The sequence below is a fragment of the Miniopterus natalensis genome, chromosome 11 (assembly GCF_054644295.1).
Source record: "Miniopterus natalensis isolate mMinNat1 chromosome 11, mMinNat1.hap1, whole genome shotgun sequence".
Lineage (NCBI taxonomy): Eukaryota > Metazoa > Chordata > Mammalia > Chiroptera > Miniopteridae > Miniopterus > Miniopterus natalensis.
In genome coordinates, this window is record NC_142091.1 from 61,119,001 (window position 1) to 61,135,118 (window position 16,118).

At 40.2% G+C, this 16,118-nt stretch overlaps 1 protein-coding gene across 2 annotated transcripts in view; it reads left to right on the top strand.

Moving 5' to 3' along the window:
• Positions 1-16,118, top strand: part of CD44 (CD44 molecule (IN blood group)) — a 79,247-nt gene that overhangs the window by 37,066 nt on the left and 26,063 nt on the right. The window contains exons 4-6 of one of the 2 annotated variants that reach the window (XM_016206214.2): positions 4,171-4,239; positions 6,429-6,659; positions 14,208-14,333. In XM_016206214.2, the coding sequence (XP_016061700.2) occupies positions 4,171-4,239; positions 6,429-6,659; positions 14,208-14,333 (426 nt within the window). The remainder of the gene's footprint in view (positions 1-4,170; positions 4,240-6,428; positions 6,660-14,207; positions 14,334-16,118) is intronic. The other variant, XM_016206213.2, reaches the window with a different exon arrangement.

A 16,118-nucleotide genomic window follows, 5' to 3' on the forward strand; every position in this document is an offset into this window, starting at 1 on the left:
AATTCTATGCATCGTGAATCTTCAGGGTATTTTGAGAAGGGTCAAACCCATAAATGTCAACTTTTTGAAAGCCAGCAATCAAATGTCTTACTTCTCAAACCGAACCTTCTGTTCCCCCTAAAGGCTTGAGGTTATGTGAACGGGGAAGATAAAACCACCAGGTGAACTTGGCACATCTACCGAGTGTGCCAGTTTTCCTTAAAGACAGGAAGGGCATCCTTTTAGGCATCCTTCCTGTCTTTAAATTGACTGGAAAGTGTCTTGAGGCATTTTCTATATGAGACAAACACAGATATTATATGATGACTCAAGGCATCATTTTTATGAGACAAACAGAAATTTTACATATGGAAGTAGACTATAAAATCTGCATGGATTTTTAAGCTAAAGTAGGGACATCAAAGATGATGTGAGATTACATCAGTAGCTTTAGGCTATGCCACCCACCTACTGTTGCGTGAGCAGTAGGGATTGGAGTGAGAATTCAGAGGGAAAAAGTTGAGTTTAGGAGAAAGAGAAATGATCAGGCTGGTTAGTTGAAATGGAGTGACCAAAATTACATGCAGGTCACTAAACCTAGGGAGGGCCACTCAAAATAAGGAGAAAACTGTAGAATATTTACTCCCCCCTGTCATATAAACAAAGAACACAAATGGAGCTTGAACGTAAGAAGGAAGAGTCCAACTGAGGCTACACAGCACATGGCCCATACCCAGGTCCCACACCCATACACAGAACATCCATTCTAGCGACATGATGAGAAAAACCTCATACAAATAAGTAAGAAATAGACATAGACACAGAGCCACCCGTGGTCGGCTAGCTTATCCTAGTGCCAGAGCTCATGGAAGAGTTGGGAAGACGGTGCTTTAGATGAAGAGGTTGGTCATGTGGAAAAGACCTAGCACCAGACTGCATCCCCGTGAGTGACTCTGGGTACTGCGTGCTGCATCTCCCACTGAGTTGGGTTAAGTGAATGTATGCAATAAATTATATGGTTGCATATCCACATTGAACCTTAATTCAAAAAGACAGAAGCTCACATTGATTTATTGCCTGGAAATGAAGCCATCTAGGCAACTTCTTACTGAGACTTTTCTTCCTGCCCTTTTTTTGTCCATAAGGTTGGACCTGTCCTCAGAGAAGGGAGTGAACAATACAGTTCACTTTCCTCTTCTTTGGGGGGGTGGGAGATACTTTAGTTGAAAAATTTAACAAACTCTGGGGGTGTCTTGCATATCAAAGTGGCTGTACTAAGGTGGTGAAGTTCAGTGATATTTTTCTTTTTCTCTTTTCCAAATTTACTCAATATGGGTAGGCTGCTTTTATAAGTTTTTCTTTAAATTTTAAAAAGTCTGTTGATTGATCAGCCATACGCGCTCAGTACTGTGCTGGGCAGAGTGGAGTGAGAAAGAATCGGGGAACATATTTCTTATCTTGGGAGTTTATCTTGTTGAAGCCACAAGACAAAAAGTGAAGGAGCTTGAGAAGAATGTTTATCTAAAGATAAACTCCTTCATTAAACTGTCTTGGCTTAGAGTCAGATGATGGGGGTATTTATTAAAGCAAGCGACAGGTCTTGATAACCTGCTGCTCCATGCGAAGGATCTCATTGGAAAGGTCCTTGAATCCAACTCAGCCTGAGAGCTACCAGCAGGACTCAGTGATGTGATTTCCGCCCCCTTCCCCCCAAACTGGTTACAGGGACCAAAGCCAGCTCAATCTTAGCAGATAGCTTCTGCATGCTTACAATTTCAGCAATGTCTTTATAAAACACAGCCTGTGGTTTACAAATGAAAATAAGTCAGGCCCTGAAAAGGCTCTGTGATTTTTATTGCCTCATCTGTCAGCAATAAGGCCCAGCATGAGCCTGGTGACTTCTGTGTAAACACAGAGAGCTAACTTGAGTTAGTTAATTTTTTTTTATTTTTAAGTTGGCTTTGAATAAAAGACCTCATTCCCTTTTGAATGAGAAATTTAGGGACGATTCTGTATTTGTTTATTCGTTCAGTCATTTATTGAACAAATGTTTACTGGATGCCTACAATGTATCAGGCACCGAGGAAGGTGTCTTTCTATCTGACACAGAGTGATGGGCTAACCTGAATAGTTAACGTTTCTCTTGGCTTTTTTGTTGCGTTGAAAGCAAGGTTTTGAGATGCAGCTCACCAGGAAGCTCACCTTAGAGCCTTCCTGACAAATCTTTACATTCAGGAAAGCCACACCAGGCCTGATTCTCCCAGCAAGGCAATGCTCATTAAACAGAATGAAAGGCCGTCTAATGAGGCCCTGCTATCTGTCTTGGAAGCGTGAATGTGCTGATTGCACTTTGGGTCACCATCCAGCTTAGTATGCTTGCCAGATTTGATGTTCTTTATAAAAGTTAGGGCGAATTGGAGCATGAAGAGGATCCATTTGAACAAAAGCTCCAATCATTTACAAAACTCTCTTAGAGTTTCTCACATCAAGCCCCCTTCTATTACAATTTAATTCCTAGAAATTCCCAGTCCACTCTACTGTTATCTGCGGTTATGTTTGAATTTGGGGGTGTTCTTCCATTCCTGACATCAAGGACTTACAATCCAAGGTCTGTTTGTGGGTCTGTGCAATGTTGCTATATCAGAAGCATGTCACAGGTCAGGCCAGTTTCTGGTGGTGTCCCCAAGGCAGACTGGCAGATACTTTTCAAGATTGCCCAGATTGGCTATTTGCCCTAACTTTTATATGAGGGATTTATTAGGAAAATACTTTGAAAACTGTAAAAATCTAAAGAAATATAAATTTTTATCTTCCCCCATGACTTTGTGAATTCTTCAAAAGCAAGGACAAGATCATTTATTTATTTATTTATTGCTTCTTTTTTTAATGCGATCTGTCATATGTGTTAAGTATATGCTTAAAGTAATTAAATGAACTGATATATCTGGAACTTCCTTTCATTATTTCTCATGGCATTGCCATTCAGCATTTATCTAAATGTTCTTTAACCTGTTTAAATTTGCGGACCATTTTGGGGGTTGACATCTTAGGTGTACTTATTGGAGAATAGACTTTTTTTCCTTTTTCATTCATTCAACAAATATTTATTGAGTACTTCTCTGTTCCCATCCCACAGTACCTGGCCAAGACAGATAAGATTCTTACTCATCTTGTGGACCTTAAACATTTCTATGGAGGTGGATGTGTAGCAGGTGGTAGGGGTTAGGGGATGTGCCATGAGCATCCATGGAGTAAAATGAACAGATAATTTTGGATAGTGGTAAGCCTGAGGAAGAAATGGAGCAGACGATGTATGCTGGTGATGGGTATGGGGGAGTGGTTTACATTGGATGGTGAGGAACGGCCTTCCCAAGAAGGCAACTTTCTCTTTGAAGAGTCTCTCTTCTGAGAAATCTTGTAATCAGCTTTGAAAGAATTGCTTTTCCTAAAACCTGCTTTTCTTTAGTTGACTATATAAAGCTGCCATATATAAACCTGCTTTTCTTTAGTTGACATATAAAGCTGCCATAGTTTCATTCTGAGGCCAAAGAAATAGGCAGGTAAAGGGCATCCCCTCTATCTATGGGAAAAGATGCTCCTAGGAACTGGGCAACAACCAAACCCTATTTTGTTCAACTTGTGATTTTGTCTAATGTTATGAGCACCCAATGGTTTATGGCAGGACACTTAAAATACTTGTGATAATAGCTTTCCTTGTGATAGCATTCTGCCTGCCTGCATCCATCCGTCCATCCATCCATCCATCCATCCATCCATCCATCCATCCATCCATCCATCTATCCATCCACCCTTCCTTTTCTTCCTTGCTCTTTGCCAACAGCAACTCTAATGTGTGCTTCATTAGAGAAGGACCATGCCTACCTTACTCATTTCGTACCCCAGGCTTCCACAATGCCAGATATAGAACATATATATTTGTTAACGAATGAATTTGTTGGGGTGGAAGAGGGACAAGTGAGCTTCCAAAAAATGTATGAAGCTTAAATAAGAATGGAAAATATATCACAAAGGCCAGAGAAGTTCCCAGGGGATTTAACCAAGTTTCAGAAAAAGAAAGCTATTTGGGATAAGTTATAATATAACTCCATCCTAATTAACTAATAGAAATGGGAATCGATTTTGCTCATATCTTTCAGAGTTCTCATGCCTTTTTTCTTTTCTACTTTATAGCACCACGCGAAGAAGATTGTACCTCAGTTACAGACCTGCCCAACGCTTTTGATGGAGAAGTTAGCATAAGTAGGTATCTTTTCCAACCCTGATTGAGTTTCCTTGGTCTTGGGAAAGGGATCGAGTATATTTCCAATGTTTTATATTTGACTAGAATAGCAGTTATTTCCCTAAGGCTGGGCACATTGGCTATGATTCAATGTCTCTTCCTCTTTTTCTGTGATGGCTTAACCCTGCTATTGGTTTAGCTCAATGCACAGTTCCTCAAACTTCAGTCACTTGAAAACCACTCTCACTTTTTTGGGTTTTTTTTTTTTTTTTGGTACTTCTGTGGACACACAACACTATTATTGATATTTTTCATTTAATTGACCCATTCTTTCCTACTTAGAATACATCTATTTTTTTAAAAAAAAACCTGCAAATGAAAAGCCAACATCCCTGGTCATAATTAGAAGGTAACCTTAAAAATAAATGTAAATGTAGGGAAAATTAAATAATGTTCTTAAATTCTAGCAGCTGAAGGCTCTGAGAGCTGTAGTCTCTCTGATAGAGGGGGATTATTAAGTGGTAGGGGAGGGGCATTCTGGGCCCTAAGTTTTTATGTTTGATTTAACGAATATTGAAAGATAATTATAAAGGGTATAAACTTCCTGATATGTGATTCAACATTATACCATGTTCACCTAACGTGACCCCCAGAAGTAGGCATCTGGTACTGCAGAAAACAGAGTATCTCAATCAAAACTTTCAAATAGGTTGACTTATTAACTCTGATCTTATGGCCTCTGAGCCTCATTTCTTTGAGAAGTATTCCAGTGTTGAGGCCTAATGTCTGCCTGCTAAGAGCCAGACCCCTCAGTGTGCACGAGAAGAGCGGTGACAGTGTCAGGGGGACGAGAGTCTTCTTAGACCATACAAATCCAGCCCGAACGGTTACGTAGGGAATTGTCCCTGGCCTGTGCCTTGCAAGAGGGAGTGGAGGCCTGAAGTGTGAGAGGTGCTGTCTCAGTCATGCCTCGTGTTCAATCCTAGTTCCTTACTGCCTGGGTGAACTTAGGGGAATGGCTGACTCTCTCTGAGCCTCCATTTGCTCATCTGGGTAATGAAACAACAAATGAGAAATAAGAAAAATATGTCTAATGCATGCCTGGCACATAGTAGATGCTCAAGAAATGTCCCACTTCCTCAGTCCTCGCGGATGTCTTTTAAAATCCAGAGCTGCACAAATTTGATCATATTTTCTTATCAGATTCTCCTCTGCAGATATTATCAGGATGATTGAGACTTTGGGATGTTTTTAAACTTATGTTTTTTGAAGAGTTCCACTTGGACAGGCTAGGTGGGTGAACAAAAGGAATCTTTAGTCCTACCAATGCAATACAGCAGAAAATAATTTCAGATAAATGCATACCCGGGCAGTGAGTGGCCCAGACTTGAAGGCAACAGATACTTTTAGGGAGGACCAATGAATGAATTCATCCTTGCCTTTTCTCCTCCTGTCCGTTCTAGTCATTTTCTTGATTAAACCAAAGATTTTGATCTTAATATACATCTGTGCCTCTTACTCTCAAGGTTGATTTCTCAAAGGATGACTGAGGCTTTTTCAGTACTCAGGCATGCTAATTTCTTAGCCAGGAGCAGGGATTCACTTACGCTGACAAAATTTGGCCCCAGAGAGAAAAGCTAATTCTTCCTGGCTTTGTGAATATATATTCCCTGCTGCCTCTAATAGCCTCTCTGTCTCCTACTTTATGTTCTCTCTGGAAATAGGTGGAATGAATAGCACAAATTTTACATGTTCTTGAGAGGGAAAAGTAGGGTCCAGGCAGGAGATTGATCATTTACTGATCATCAACTATACTTTGAATACCGTGCTAAGCACTTTACATACAATATCACATCGTGCTCATAACAGAAGGCAGTGTTATCCCTATTTTACAAAGGAAAAAAACTGAAGCTCAGAGAGTTACCTACCTTGTCCAGAGCCACACAAAACTGGAATTCCAACACAGGGACTCCCAAACACAGCTTCTCCTCTCCTCCCCATTTCCAAGGCGCACGAGTGGGCAGGGCAGGGTGCACTCTTCTCAACGCTTCGGCCACATATCCCCCCACTAGATAGGTGGTAGGTGTTGCTTTCCTTCATATAAAAGAAAAGTAGCTTTACGGTCACTGTCTGATATGATGATTCACAGTCTTTTCTAGACTCAGAAAGTGTCCGCTGTCATGTTCTAAAAGTGCCTTCTCTCTCCCAGGTATTGTTAACCGGGACGGTACCCGCTACACCCAGCAAGGTGAATACAGAACTAACCCTGATGACATCAACGCCACCAACACTACTGAGGAGGACATGAACAGCGGATTCGCCAGTGACAGAAGCACTGTGGGAAATTACATCTTCCACACTCACTTTCCAACTGCGTACCCGACCCCAGACCAAGACAGTCCCCACGTGTCCAGCTACCCAGACGAATCCCACGCTACCAGTAAGGAGAATGAACCACTGTGCTTTCCAGTAGCGAGTCATTTGCCAAAACACGCCTGTCCTTCAGTGATACGCGCTCCCACGGAGCCTGTCTCCTGTCCCTCGAAGTTGGGGACGTCGCGTGGGGAGGGGGCTGCGTGGCCGTCAGCGCCCTGTGTGCACTGGCCACCACCGCCGACCATTCTTTATTTTTTACCCGCAGCTCTGTTTTTCTTACCTTGGGGTAAGAAGTGCCATGTTGAAAGGTTTTTATAGATTCCTTATTTTCTTGTCCCAGGGGTATGGTGACATGTCAAGCCTGATACAGAAGCTGTTCTCGTTTTTGCATGTTTCCTTCTGGTTCTTACCCACCTCTGGATAAGACTCTTTTCATAAGCTGGGATCCCATCAGATGTACATGTTCCATCAGCTCCTTTATGTTTCACTCAGCTTCATGTTTTTCTCTTTGAACCTGATTTATACTCATTGACTGTATACGATTGCGCAAGATTTGTCACCCGTGATTTACTGAGCAATTCTTTTGATTTTGGTCTAGGGAAACATAGCTGAAGGAGTTCTCTGGTCAAATGAAATCTGCTTAAGAGTTTCCTATCCCAGCCCCTAGGGGAAGGCTCTTAGCACTTGCTCGGTTCGTGGGGGTCACTGCCTGGGGACCGCGAGGGTGGGAACAGTAACCGATGCCTCCGGCTTCTCTGGGTTGGGCGCCTTGTGCTTCGCTTGCATTGGGAAGTGTTTACATCTCCCTCCTGTCTCCTTCGCTTCCCTCTTTGCTTTTTCCCGGGGCTTGTTTAAAGAAATGTTTCCAGATTGGCTGTGTTCCTGCGTGGAGGATTATTCAACCTCAAACAGGGCGCCTGCCTCGTGAGCCACTTTCCTAGTATGGTGCGGATTTGCTCTTTCCCTGGCCACGGCTCCTCAGGGTGGAACTCTGGCCTCCAGAGTGCGGCAGAAATTCACTTGCAAATGCTTGAGACTGGGACCTTTTCTATCCCTCATCACCCAGAGGCCAGGAAAACCTCCAGAGCACAATGATTTAATAGGAGGTTACTTGCTCGACTGTCCTTTAAATTTCTATGAGCAGCTTGCCCAGTGAGTGGTACACATAGGTTTGGAGTTCTGGTCACCCCCTGCAGACTCTTTGAAGCACTTCAAAAAGCAGATACTTGCAAATTGCCCAGGCTTTCCTGGAGTATGGGTTCTCTGGAGCCAGCTGTTTGGCACTCCTTGTTTGTAATCCTTGGACAACCGTTCTTGAGAGAAGCTCCTGCAGACGAAGCTGAGGGTGCTGCTGGCTACTTGCTGCTCCTTGCTTTCCCTGCCCTTTAAAAGTGGCTGTGCTGAAGGTGCCTATCATCAGGGCACTCAGTTTTGTCAGATGCTGACAGGCAACAACAGCTCTACCCTAAAATACTATTTCCCACCAAAGAAGAAAATCCTGATAAAATGTATCTTGTCGTTAACATTCCAGCTGCTAATAGTTTATATAAAATAGTATTTCACATGTGCTTTAAGAAAGCCAATCAGCACATTTTTTGAACACTCATAGCACATCTTTTAAGGACTGCACTTTTCTTGCCTGTTAGTCAGCAAACAAATTTTGAAGACCTACTATGTACCACGCCTATTCTAATGTTTAGGACCCAGTAGACAACACCATTGGAGTGTGCTCTACAAGAGAAGTAAGGATTAGTAAGCCATTATTAATGAGTCATTCATTCAACCAATATTCGAGGTCTTTCTCTGTGCCAGACATGGCCCTAGTTACTGAGGACTCAGAGTTGGACCTATTTTCATGGAGCCTCTGCTCTGTTCAGGAATCAAGGAAGAGGTGTGCTATGAGATTTCACTGAAACATAGTTCAGGATTTGGGTTGAGAAAGGAATTGTGCTTTCCTCTTTCTAGAGCACTCAGCTAAGTTTCTTTAGTAGTTAAGGAAAAGAGAGACTCATTTGCCCACCAGAGTGAGTCCAGGGATAACCTGAGAGTCATTGAAGTGCTATCGGATCCAATTAGGCCAATGGTGGCTCCAGATAAACCGATGCATTCAGAGAAGAGTGTCAAAGAAAACAATCAGGTGGAAACTTGAAAGTGGCATATGTCGTACTGGAAAAAGCACTGATGAGCTCCTGAATAGACCATAGTTTCCAAACCCAGTGAGGAGATTCTCAAAACCTCATGACTGTTGGACTGAGAGTTGGAACTTAGTGAGAGGGAGTGATTGCAAATCATCTCTAATGCAGGAGGGCAGAGGTCAAGAGGAGGGTTGGCCGAGTACCTAGAATCGCTCTTTGGCGTGGCTGGCTCATTCCTTCCTTAAGGATCCTTAGTGGGTGGCAGTGGGGAAAGCCAATAAGAACAACCATATGGTTAAGTTTCGATTTCCAGCAGACTTTTTATTCAAGTGTTATTTTTGGAAGAGCCCTCCTGGAAGCATGTCATCAGCTTCATTTCTATCGGTGATCTGGAATTCTTTGGGATCCAGAAACCTATACTAATCCAGGAAACAGACTCCTGCCTGGGAGCACTCTATTTCCTTGTCTTCTGGGTGTCAAAGAAATATATATATATTTAGATGTAATTTTTTTCTCTTTTATTTATTTTTTTGGTCTGGCATGGCTTACTTGGGTGGGGAAAATTGGAAACTCTGCTGGCTAGGCAATAGCTTTTTCCTTTCCCCCCAAATCTTGTATAACTCCTTTCAAGAAGACAGAAATAACGCCAATTTCTATATTGCTCCTGTATGTTTACTTCCAGTTGGCCTCTTCCTGGTGCACTATAGGATGAAGGTAACATGAGTTGTGCATCTTTAATAAATTTCTGAGGTGAGAACGGGATGTCAGTGAATTTTCCAGGGAATGCTCAGGTTTATCTCGGGGCATCATTGGTGAAATTGGCTCCTATTTCTCTACTCTTTATTCTGAGCAAATGTGTCCTTCGTAGCATAGAATATATTGCACAGGTGGTTGACATTTGGTGTGTGTAGAGTCAGAGTTTTTAACGTGCAGTTCATGGACTTCTGATAGGTTCGAGGACTGGCCATAATGTATACAAGACCACCTGAAATAGTGTGCAAAACTTTGAGAATGTGTATGTGTAGGATCACTCTTTTGAGGAAAAAAGTCGTAATTTTTATCAGATTTTCCAGAGGGGTGTGTGACTCAGCATGATTTTTTAAACTCACAAGTGGTTTAGATGTTTAGCCTGGTGATCTTTGTTTATCCTGATCACCTTTGTTTATCCTGATCACCTTTGCCATTCTTCATTTGACTCTCAAGTTGGACTTGAGGGAAACATTTTGGATTCAGTTCAACTTGAGAGTCAAATGAGGGATTTGAAATGGTAGAATATTACCAATTATCCTTTCTCTAATTTGAACTGAGTCCAGAATTTCCCTAACTTGAGAAAATTTTGTTTTTTTTTCTGTAAGCACATTTTGAATTAGAATTAAAAGTGACAGAAAGTGATGGATGGGTGCTTGAGACCTGATTTCAACACATTAAACACACACCTTTTGCCAAGCCCCTGCTTGACTTATATAAAGTGTAAAGTTGATAAGGTTAGTAAGTGTTAGTGGAGCTTTCAAAGGCCAGTTGTCATCACAAGCTACCTGGGTAAAATGGTAGACCCAAAAGATACAGGCACACCTCTAAAGATGCTCTAAAAATAGATGAATAAAAACAACTTTATGAAATTCTGAGTTGAAAACCTTCAGTTCACAGCCAAGTCACCCAGTCAAGGAAATATAAAACCTCTTTCCTTCACAGGTTTTTAAGTTGCTACTTGATTTTGCTCTGAGCCAAATCTTCATTCTACAATAGATACAGACATTATGTATAGACAGAACTGAGAATAAAAGCTTTATAGAAAGATGTCACTAAACAATATTTCCATAATTGAGTCAGTTATTTCAACTGTGCACTCAAACGGCCATGCAGCAGCTCAGGAGCACTTAAACTGGATATGGTCCTGTTATGATTAGTCACAGCCTAAGACTCGGGATTGAACAGCAGCAATGACAGGCAAACTCATGTGCCTTCTGCTTATTTGTTGTCCTGAATGCCAAGCCTTCCAGTGTTGAGGAAAGGGACATCCGTTATCATTTTCTACTGATGCTCTGTCAGGATCGTTAGTGAGAGCAAGGTCTGGTACTATCTCATTTATCAGAGAGGCCTACGGATCTTGGTACCGTCTCACTTATCAAAGAGGCCTATGGATCCAGGATACGAGTGGATACTCTTCAGTGTCTTTCTGATTTTCCTTTCAGCAACAAGCCAAATAATCAGAATTCTTTTTCCATTAGGAGACTCAGAACAAGTACTCTAGAAAAAAGTCTATTAGAAAATGCATACTCCTGCTTTCTGCTAATTATCACAGTCAATAATAATAGAGAGAAATATTAATTTTCAGATGAAAAGTGTGGGCCTGGGACACTTGTTTGGACATCTAAGACCTCAACTGCAAAGAGTAGGAAGTGACCTGTTGCTTTACGTCAGAACCTAGGCCTCTAACAAGCTCCCTGGGTGTTTGACTGTTAACCCTAAGTTCCTACAAAATATTTTGACCTGAGAGCTGTTGTGGGAAAAGATTCAAAGTCTATAATAATGAGAGATTACAGCATCTCTTCATTTATTAAATTTTGTTGATGGAGGATATGGTCATATTTCAAAGTAATTAGGTATTCTTTCAGCAGAAGGAGAGTAATAAAAATGGTCCTTCACATATGCTTAGCTTGTAAGACATTGAATAAACTACATTCTTTATTTCAACAAATGCTCAAGTAAGGAAAATAGTGCTGATGTTATGATTGCATATCATAGTGATTAAGATAATGCTGGAGGAAGAGAGGGCTGGAGGGAAGGAGATAGATATTGCAGAATAAAGAATATGCTATTTTTAAGTGTTTGAAATGTTTATCTTCATAGGACAAACATTGTGAAGGAAATGGTCTTGTCAGTGTTTCACTTTGGGTCATTTCTGGATTTTCTTGATCGTTGAAAAAAGGAATCTAATTCACCTTTCTTTTGTATTTGGGAATTTAATGATGGTTTCAGTCTCTCTGCTTGAACTTTTTTAGTTTTTTTAAAATCTATTATCTAATATTCTTCTGATGCACATCACAGTTACAGAAATGGCAGTCTTTAATAGTTTTCAAATCGGAAATCTTGCTTCTGGTTTTATTAGTGAGATGGTTGTGTCAATTCATCTCTTTTTCCTGATTGATTTTTCTCTTTTCAAAAGCGGGAACTCAAACTGTCCTGCTCTGTTTTGCAGAATATAGTGTTGATATAAAACATGACCATGGGCAAGGTTGCTAGATTTGGACTCTAAATGGAGAAAAGCAGAAAGGCATTTCCCCTTCCCCATTTTTTACTTCATGTGTCATCCTTCTGTGTGTCTGGGATTGCTGGGATTATGTGTCTGGAATTGCTCACAGAAATATCATATCTTAAATTCTTGGAGATGATATTGGTTGCCCGAGATAGAATGTGTAGGAGATGAAGGGCTAAGACTCTGAAGAGCTGGGTCTTAGAATCATAGACTCTCAGATTTGGAGAAGATCTTAAATGGTCTAGTTCAACCGACACTTCTAATCATTTGATCTCTTACACAACTTTCCTCCTAAGTGATCTTTCTGATGGTGGGGCATAGAATACTTCATGAAGAAGTTCATTGTTGAATAGTTCAGATTATTAAATTTTTTAATTCAACATTTAGAAGAATAGTCATCTCCCTGAAATTCTAACCACAGGTCCCAAGTTAGCCATTTGGAAGCACAGACAAAAATTTAATTCCTCTTTTACATTATAGCCTTTCAAAATTCAAACACAGACAAAAATTTAATTCCTCTTTTACATTATAGCCTTTCAAAATTCAAAGACAGCTTTCATGCTCCTCTTGAGACCTCTCTGTTGTTTAGCCTTCTGACTTCGGACTGGTCAAGATCTGTGCAGCACAAGTTTCATCTCTGAGATGAGCAGCGTGAATCAGATGATATTTAAGGTCCTTCCATCTCTGACATTCTATGAACTCCAGTTTGGGCCTCTGAAAGAAATGGAACTTCTGTACTTTTCCCTTTCTTTCCTTCATCTATATCAAGTATAGATAGCTCTCTGAGAAGAAGAGTGAAAACATATACAATGCTATTTCTTAGGAACTGATAACTAACCTTTCAACAGTCTATATTCAATTACGGTTACAACAGCTTTGATGAGCACCAGTGGTACATTTCCCAAAACAGCAACCAAGAGGCAAGAAGATCAGGACTGGTTTTCATGGTTGTTTCAGCCATTAGAGTCCAAGAACCATCTTCACACAATAATGGCTAGTAATGCATTATTATTATTATATTATTCCATATGTTTTCTTGACAGTCTTTAATAATTCTCATTGACCTTGGGGATACTGTCAAAATAAAGTCCATTCTGATTTCACAAATGTTTTTGGTGACTTTAGAAGGATCATGAGATCTATATGTTTGATTTTATAGAACTATTAAGCAGATTTCTTCTTTCTACTCTATAAAATTAATATAGCCTAGGAGGAGGCTAATAAGGGGACTATAAAAAGGGGTTGGGTTTTTGTCTTTGAAAGGTATTCTAAAATGACCAAAGTCATTTGAAATTTTTGACTTTACAGGAGAAAATACAATAGCATAGCTAAAGCTAACAAAATGTAGAAAATCTCGATTGGTGAAACTATTCTTGGGGTAGGTACCAACAGTCTGAAAAGACAAGTGGTCATTACAAAAGAGAGCATGGATCTGATTCAAAATGCAGGAAACCCCTTTGCGGTAAAGAGACGTCTTCTACAGTAACCATGTAAAAGAGGTGGAAAGTTTCCTTCTTTCTTGTGATTGCTTCCCAAAGGAGAAGAGTGAGAATGTCTCCAAATCTTGGCAGGAGTCTACTTTGGTTAGCTGAAAGGGTGGACTAATAAATGCCAGGAATGACTTCCCTGTCAATTGACTAACTTTTGTTTTGCTGTATGCTAAAGTATTATTGGGGACTGCAGTGTGGCTTTCGTTTGCATTTACAGTACAGTGAGCTGATGCTAGAAAAGATAAAATATGAATCTGCAAATTGGGACTACGACTAAGGGATTTTAGAAATGACTGACATGTTTAGATGCCAAAGTTGTTTGGAAGGTATCTTGACAAAGCAAATAAGCACACATGAAACTTTCCATTCTATTCTGGACATCCTAGCTTTAATGACACATGTTTAACAAGTTAATAAGTATATCTAAAAGCATGGGGGAGTGTTTATTGGCCTTTTGTTTCTTTTACTTCTTTGGTCAAGTTGTGTCTATATTTATTCTTTAACTTCTTAAAGAGAATGTTCAGTTGTAAAGATCATCGCGAGTTGTTTTTAGACCCATAGACTAGCTTCAGAGACCAAGATATGAGAATTTGAGGGTATACACATCAAATGTTACACTTTCTTCTCGTAATCTTGGTAATTCCATCATATACTCTGTGCCTGATTTTCTTCCTTTGTCAAATGGGTTCCTTGGCATCCAGCTCAGCTACTAATGCAAGTCACCACAACAGGTACGGATTCAAATATCATCTCAGCAGGCTGGGAGCCAACTGAAGAAAGTGAAGATGAAAGAGACAAACACCCCAGTCATTCTGGAGCAGGCATTGATGATGATGAAGATTTTATCTCCAGCACCAGTAAGAAAAATCAATTACGGTAGAACCATTTGTGCGAGGCTTACCAGTTAACCCGAGTGATTCCCAATAGTATCTCTCTTGGGAAACAGTTAATATGAACAATGAACATAAGCCTATGATCACACCTTAGTTATACCTTGATGAGATTTTAAAAGAAAAAATAGATTTTTTTAATGGGAACTAAATCATATTTGGAGGAGAAACGGGAAAAGCATCTTTTAAAAAATTCCTAGTGCCTCATGTCCTTCCTGTTTCATTCATGTGATCTGCTCCTGCAGATTCTCTTTGAACCATTAAACTTTGTCGGCAAATGGCACAGTAAAATATTACAACAAATATTCACTGCATAGTTACTGTGCTAGGTGCTGGGAACACAAAGATGAAAAAAAGCCAGAGCTCTTTCCTTCCAGGAACTCATGATCTATTGAAGCAATGGACTTGAGAATGTGATTGGGAAGGTGTTCATTCAAAATTGGAGATGATCCTAAACTGAAGACTTAGGAAGCCCTAGAAAGGCTTGAACAGTGGGAATCAGAACTCAAGAATTGTCTTAATTAATCAAAACCTGGTTGAAGTCAAGGGAAGAAATCCAGAGTTTTAACAAACAAATTGGGCACCAATATAACAGAAAGATATTGAAACAAAGGCCAAACGTCAGCTGAGCTTTAATAAAACAGTGCCAGTTATTAAAAACAAATGGTGAAACCACTGCATAATAGTATCCAAATTTGTGACAATTATGAAACTTTTCGAGACCAGAGATGGAAACTGAGCTGAACGATGTCCTTTAGAAAATGCAATGATTGGTCTAATATTCTGCCAGATACTGAATTTCCTGTTCATACCTGTAATGATCTAAGATATTGCTAAATAGGCATGAGAATCCTGAGCCTGATTCCATAACAGCTCTGCTTTTCCTTAGAGATGGTGTCCCTTTAGGGTGCTACATGAGCTGTCTTGGGTTCTGTCCATCCTAATCTGAGAGTATCATCCCCAAATGGACAGAACCCAGGGAGGGAGGGATCCAAAAAATAGGTTAGGTCTTGAAGGCATCTAAGTATATGACATTGTTAGAACAAAACCTTGAGGTGAACTAGATATATTATATCTAAGCTGTTAAGTGGTATCTTAGCCTGGACATCTCTGCAAAGCTTAGTCTGTGGAACAAGAAAACTCTTTTTAGTAACTTCAGAAAGAAAACCAAATAACCAAAAACACTGGAGCTTTATTATTACACTGTCTCCAGGGTTTAGGATGTGACCCCATCTTCCAGGTGGGGCCACCAATAAAGAGTGGTCTTGATTCCCAAGAAACTAAATGCTCTTGGGTCACAATCCAAACAGATCAACCTGAAAATAAATTGTATGAGCACATTCCAGAGGAAAACATCCCTTGGTATTTTTCATCTTTGTGGCATACTTTCCAATTTCAGTTCACTTTTCTGCTTGGTACCTGTGCATGTAATTCAACAGGATGCCTTCTTTCTTTGGTGAGGGTGTGAAAACTGCCACTTCTTTTGTGCTTCTTGAAAATGTGGTCAATGATTCTAAATCTGATTTTCTTAACTTGTGAAATAGAGATGATAATAGTATAGATCTGAAAAGGGTTTTGTGTTATTTGGGTATCAAAATAAAGATTGAAAAAATTAGGATGAATTTGCAAATAACCATTTTGCTGAAGACAGTGATTCTGATTTTGCCATGATCCTTCTGTCAGGTGTGTCTCTTATTCCAGTCCTGTCATTTTGGGTGACGTTACCAGGTGCTGGTGGATGTATGCCTCCTT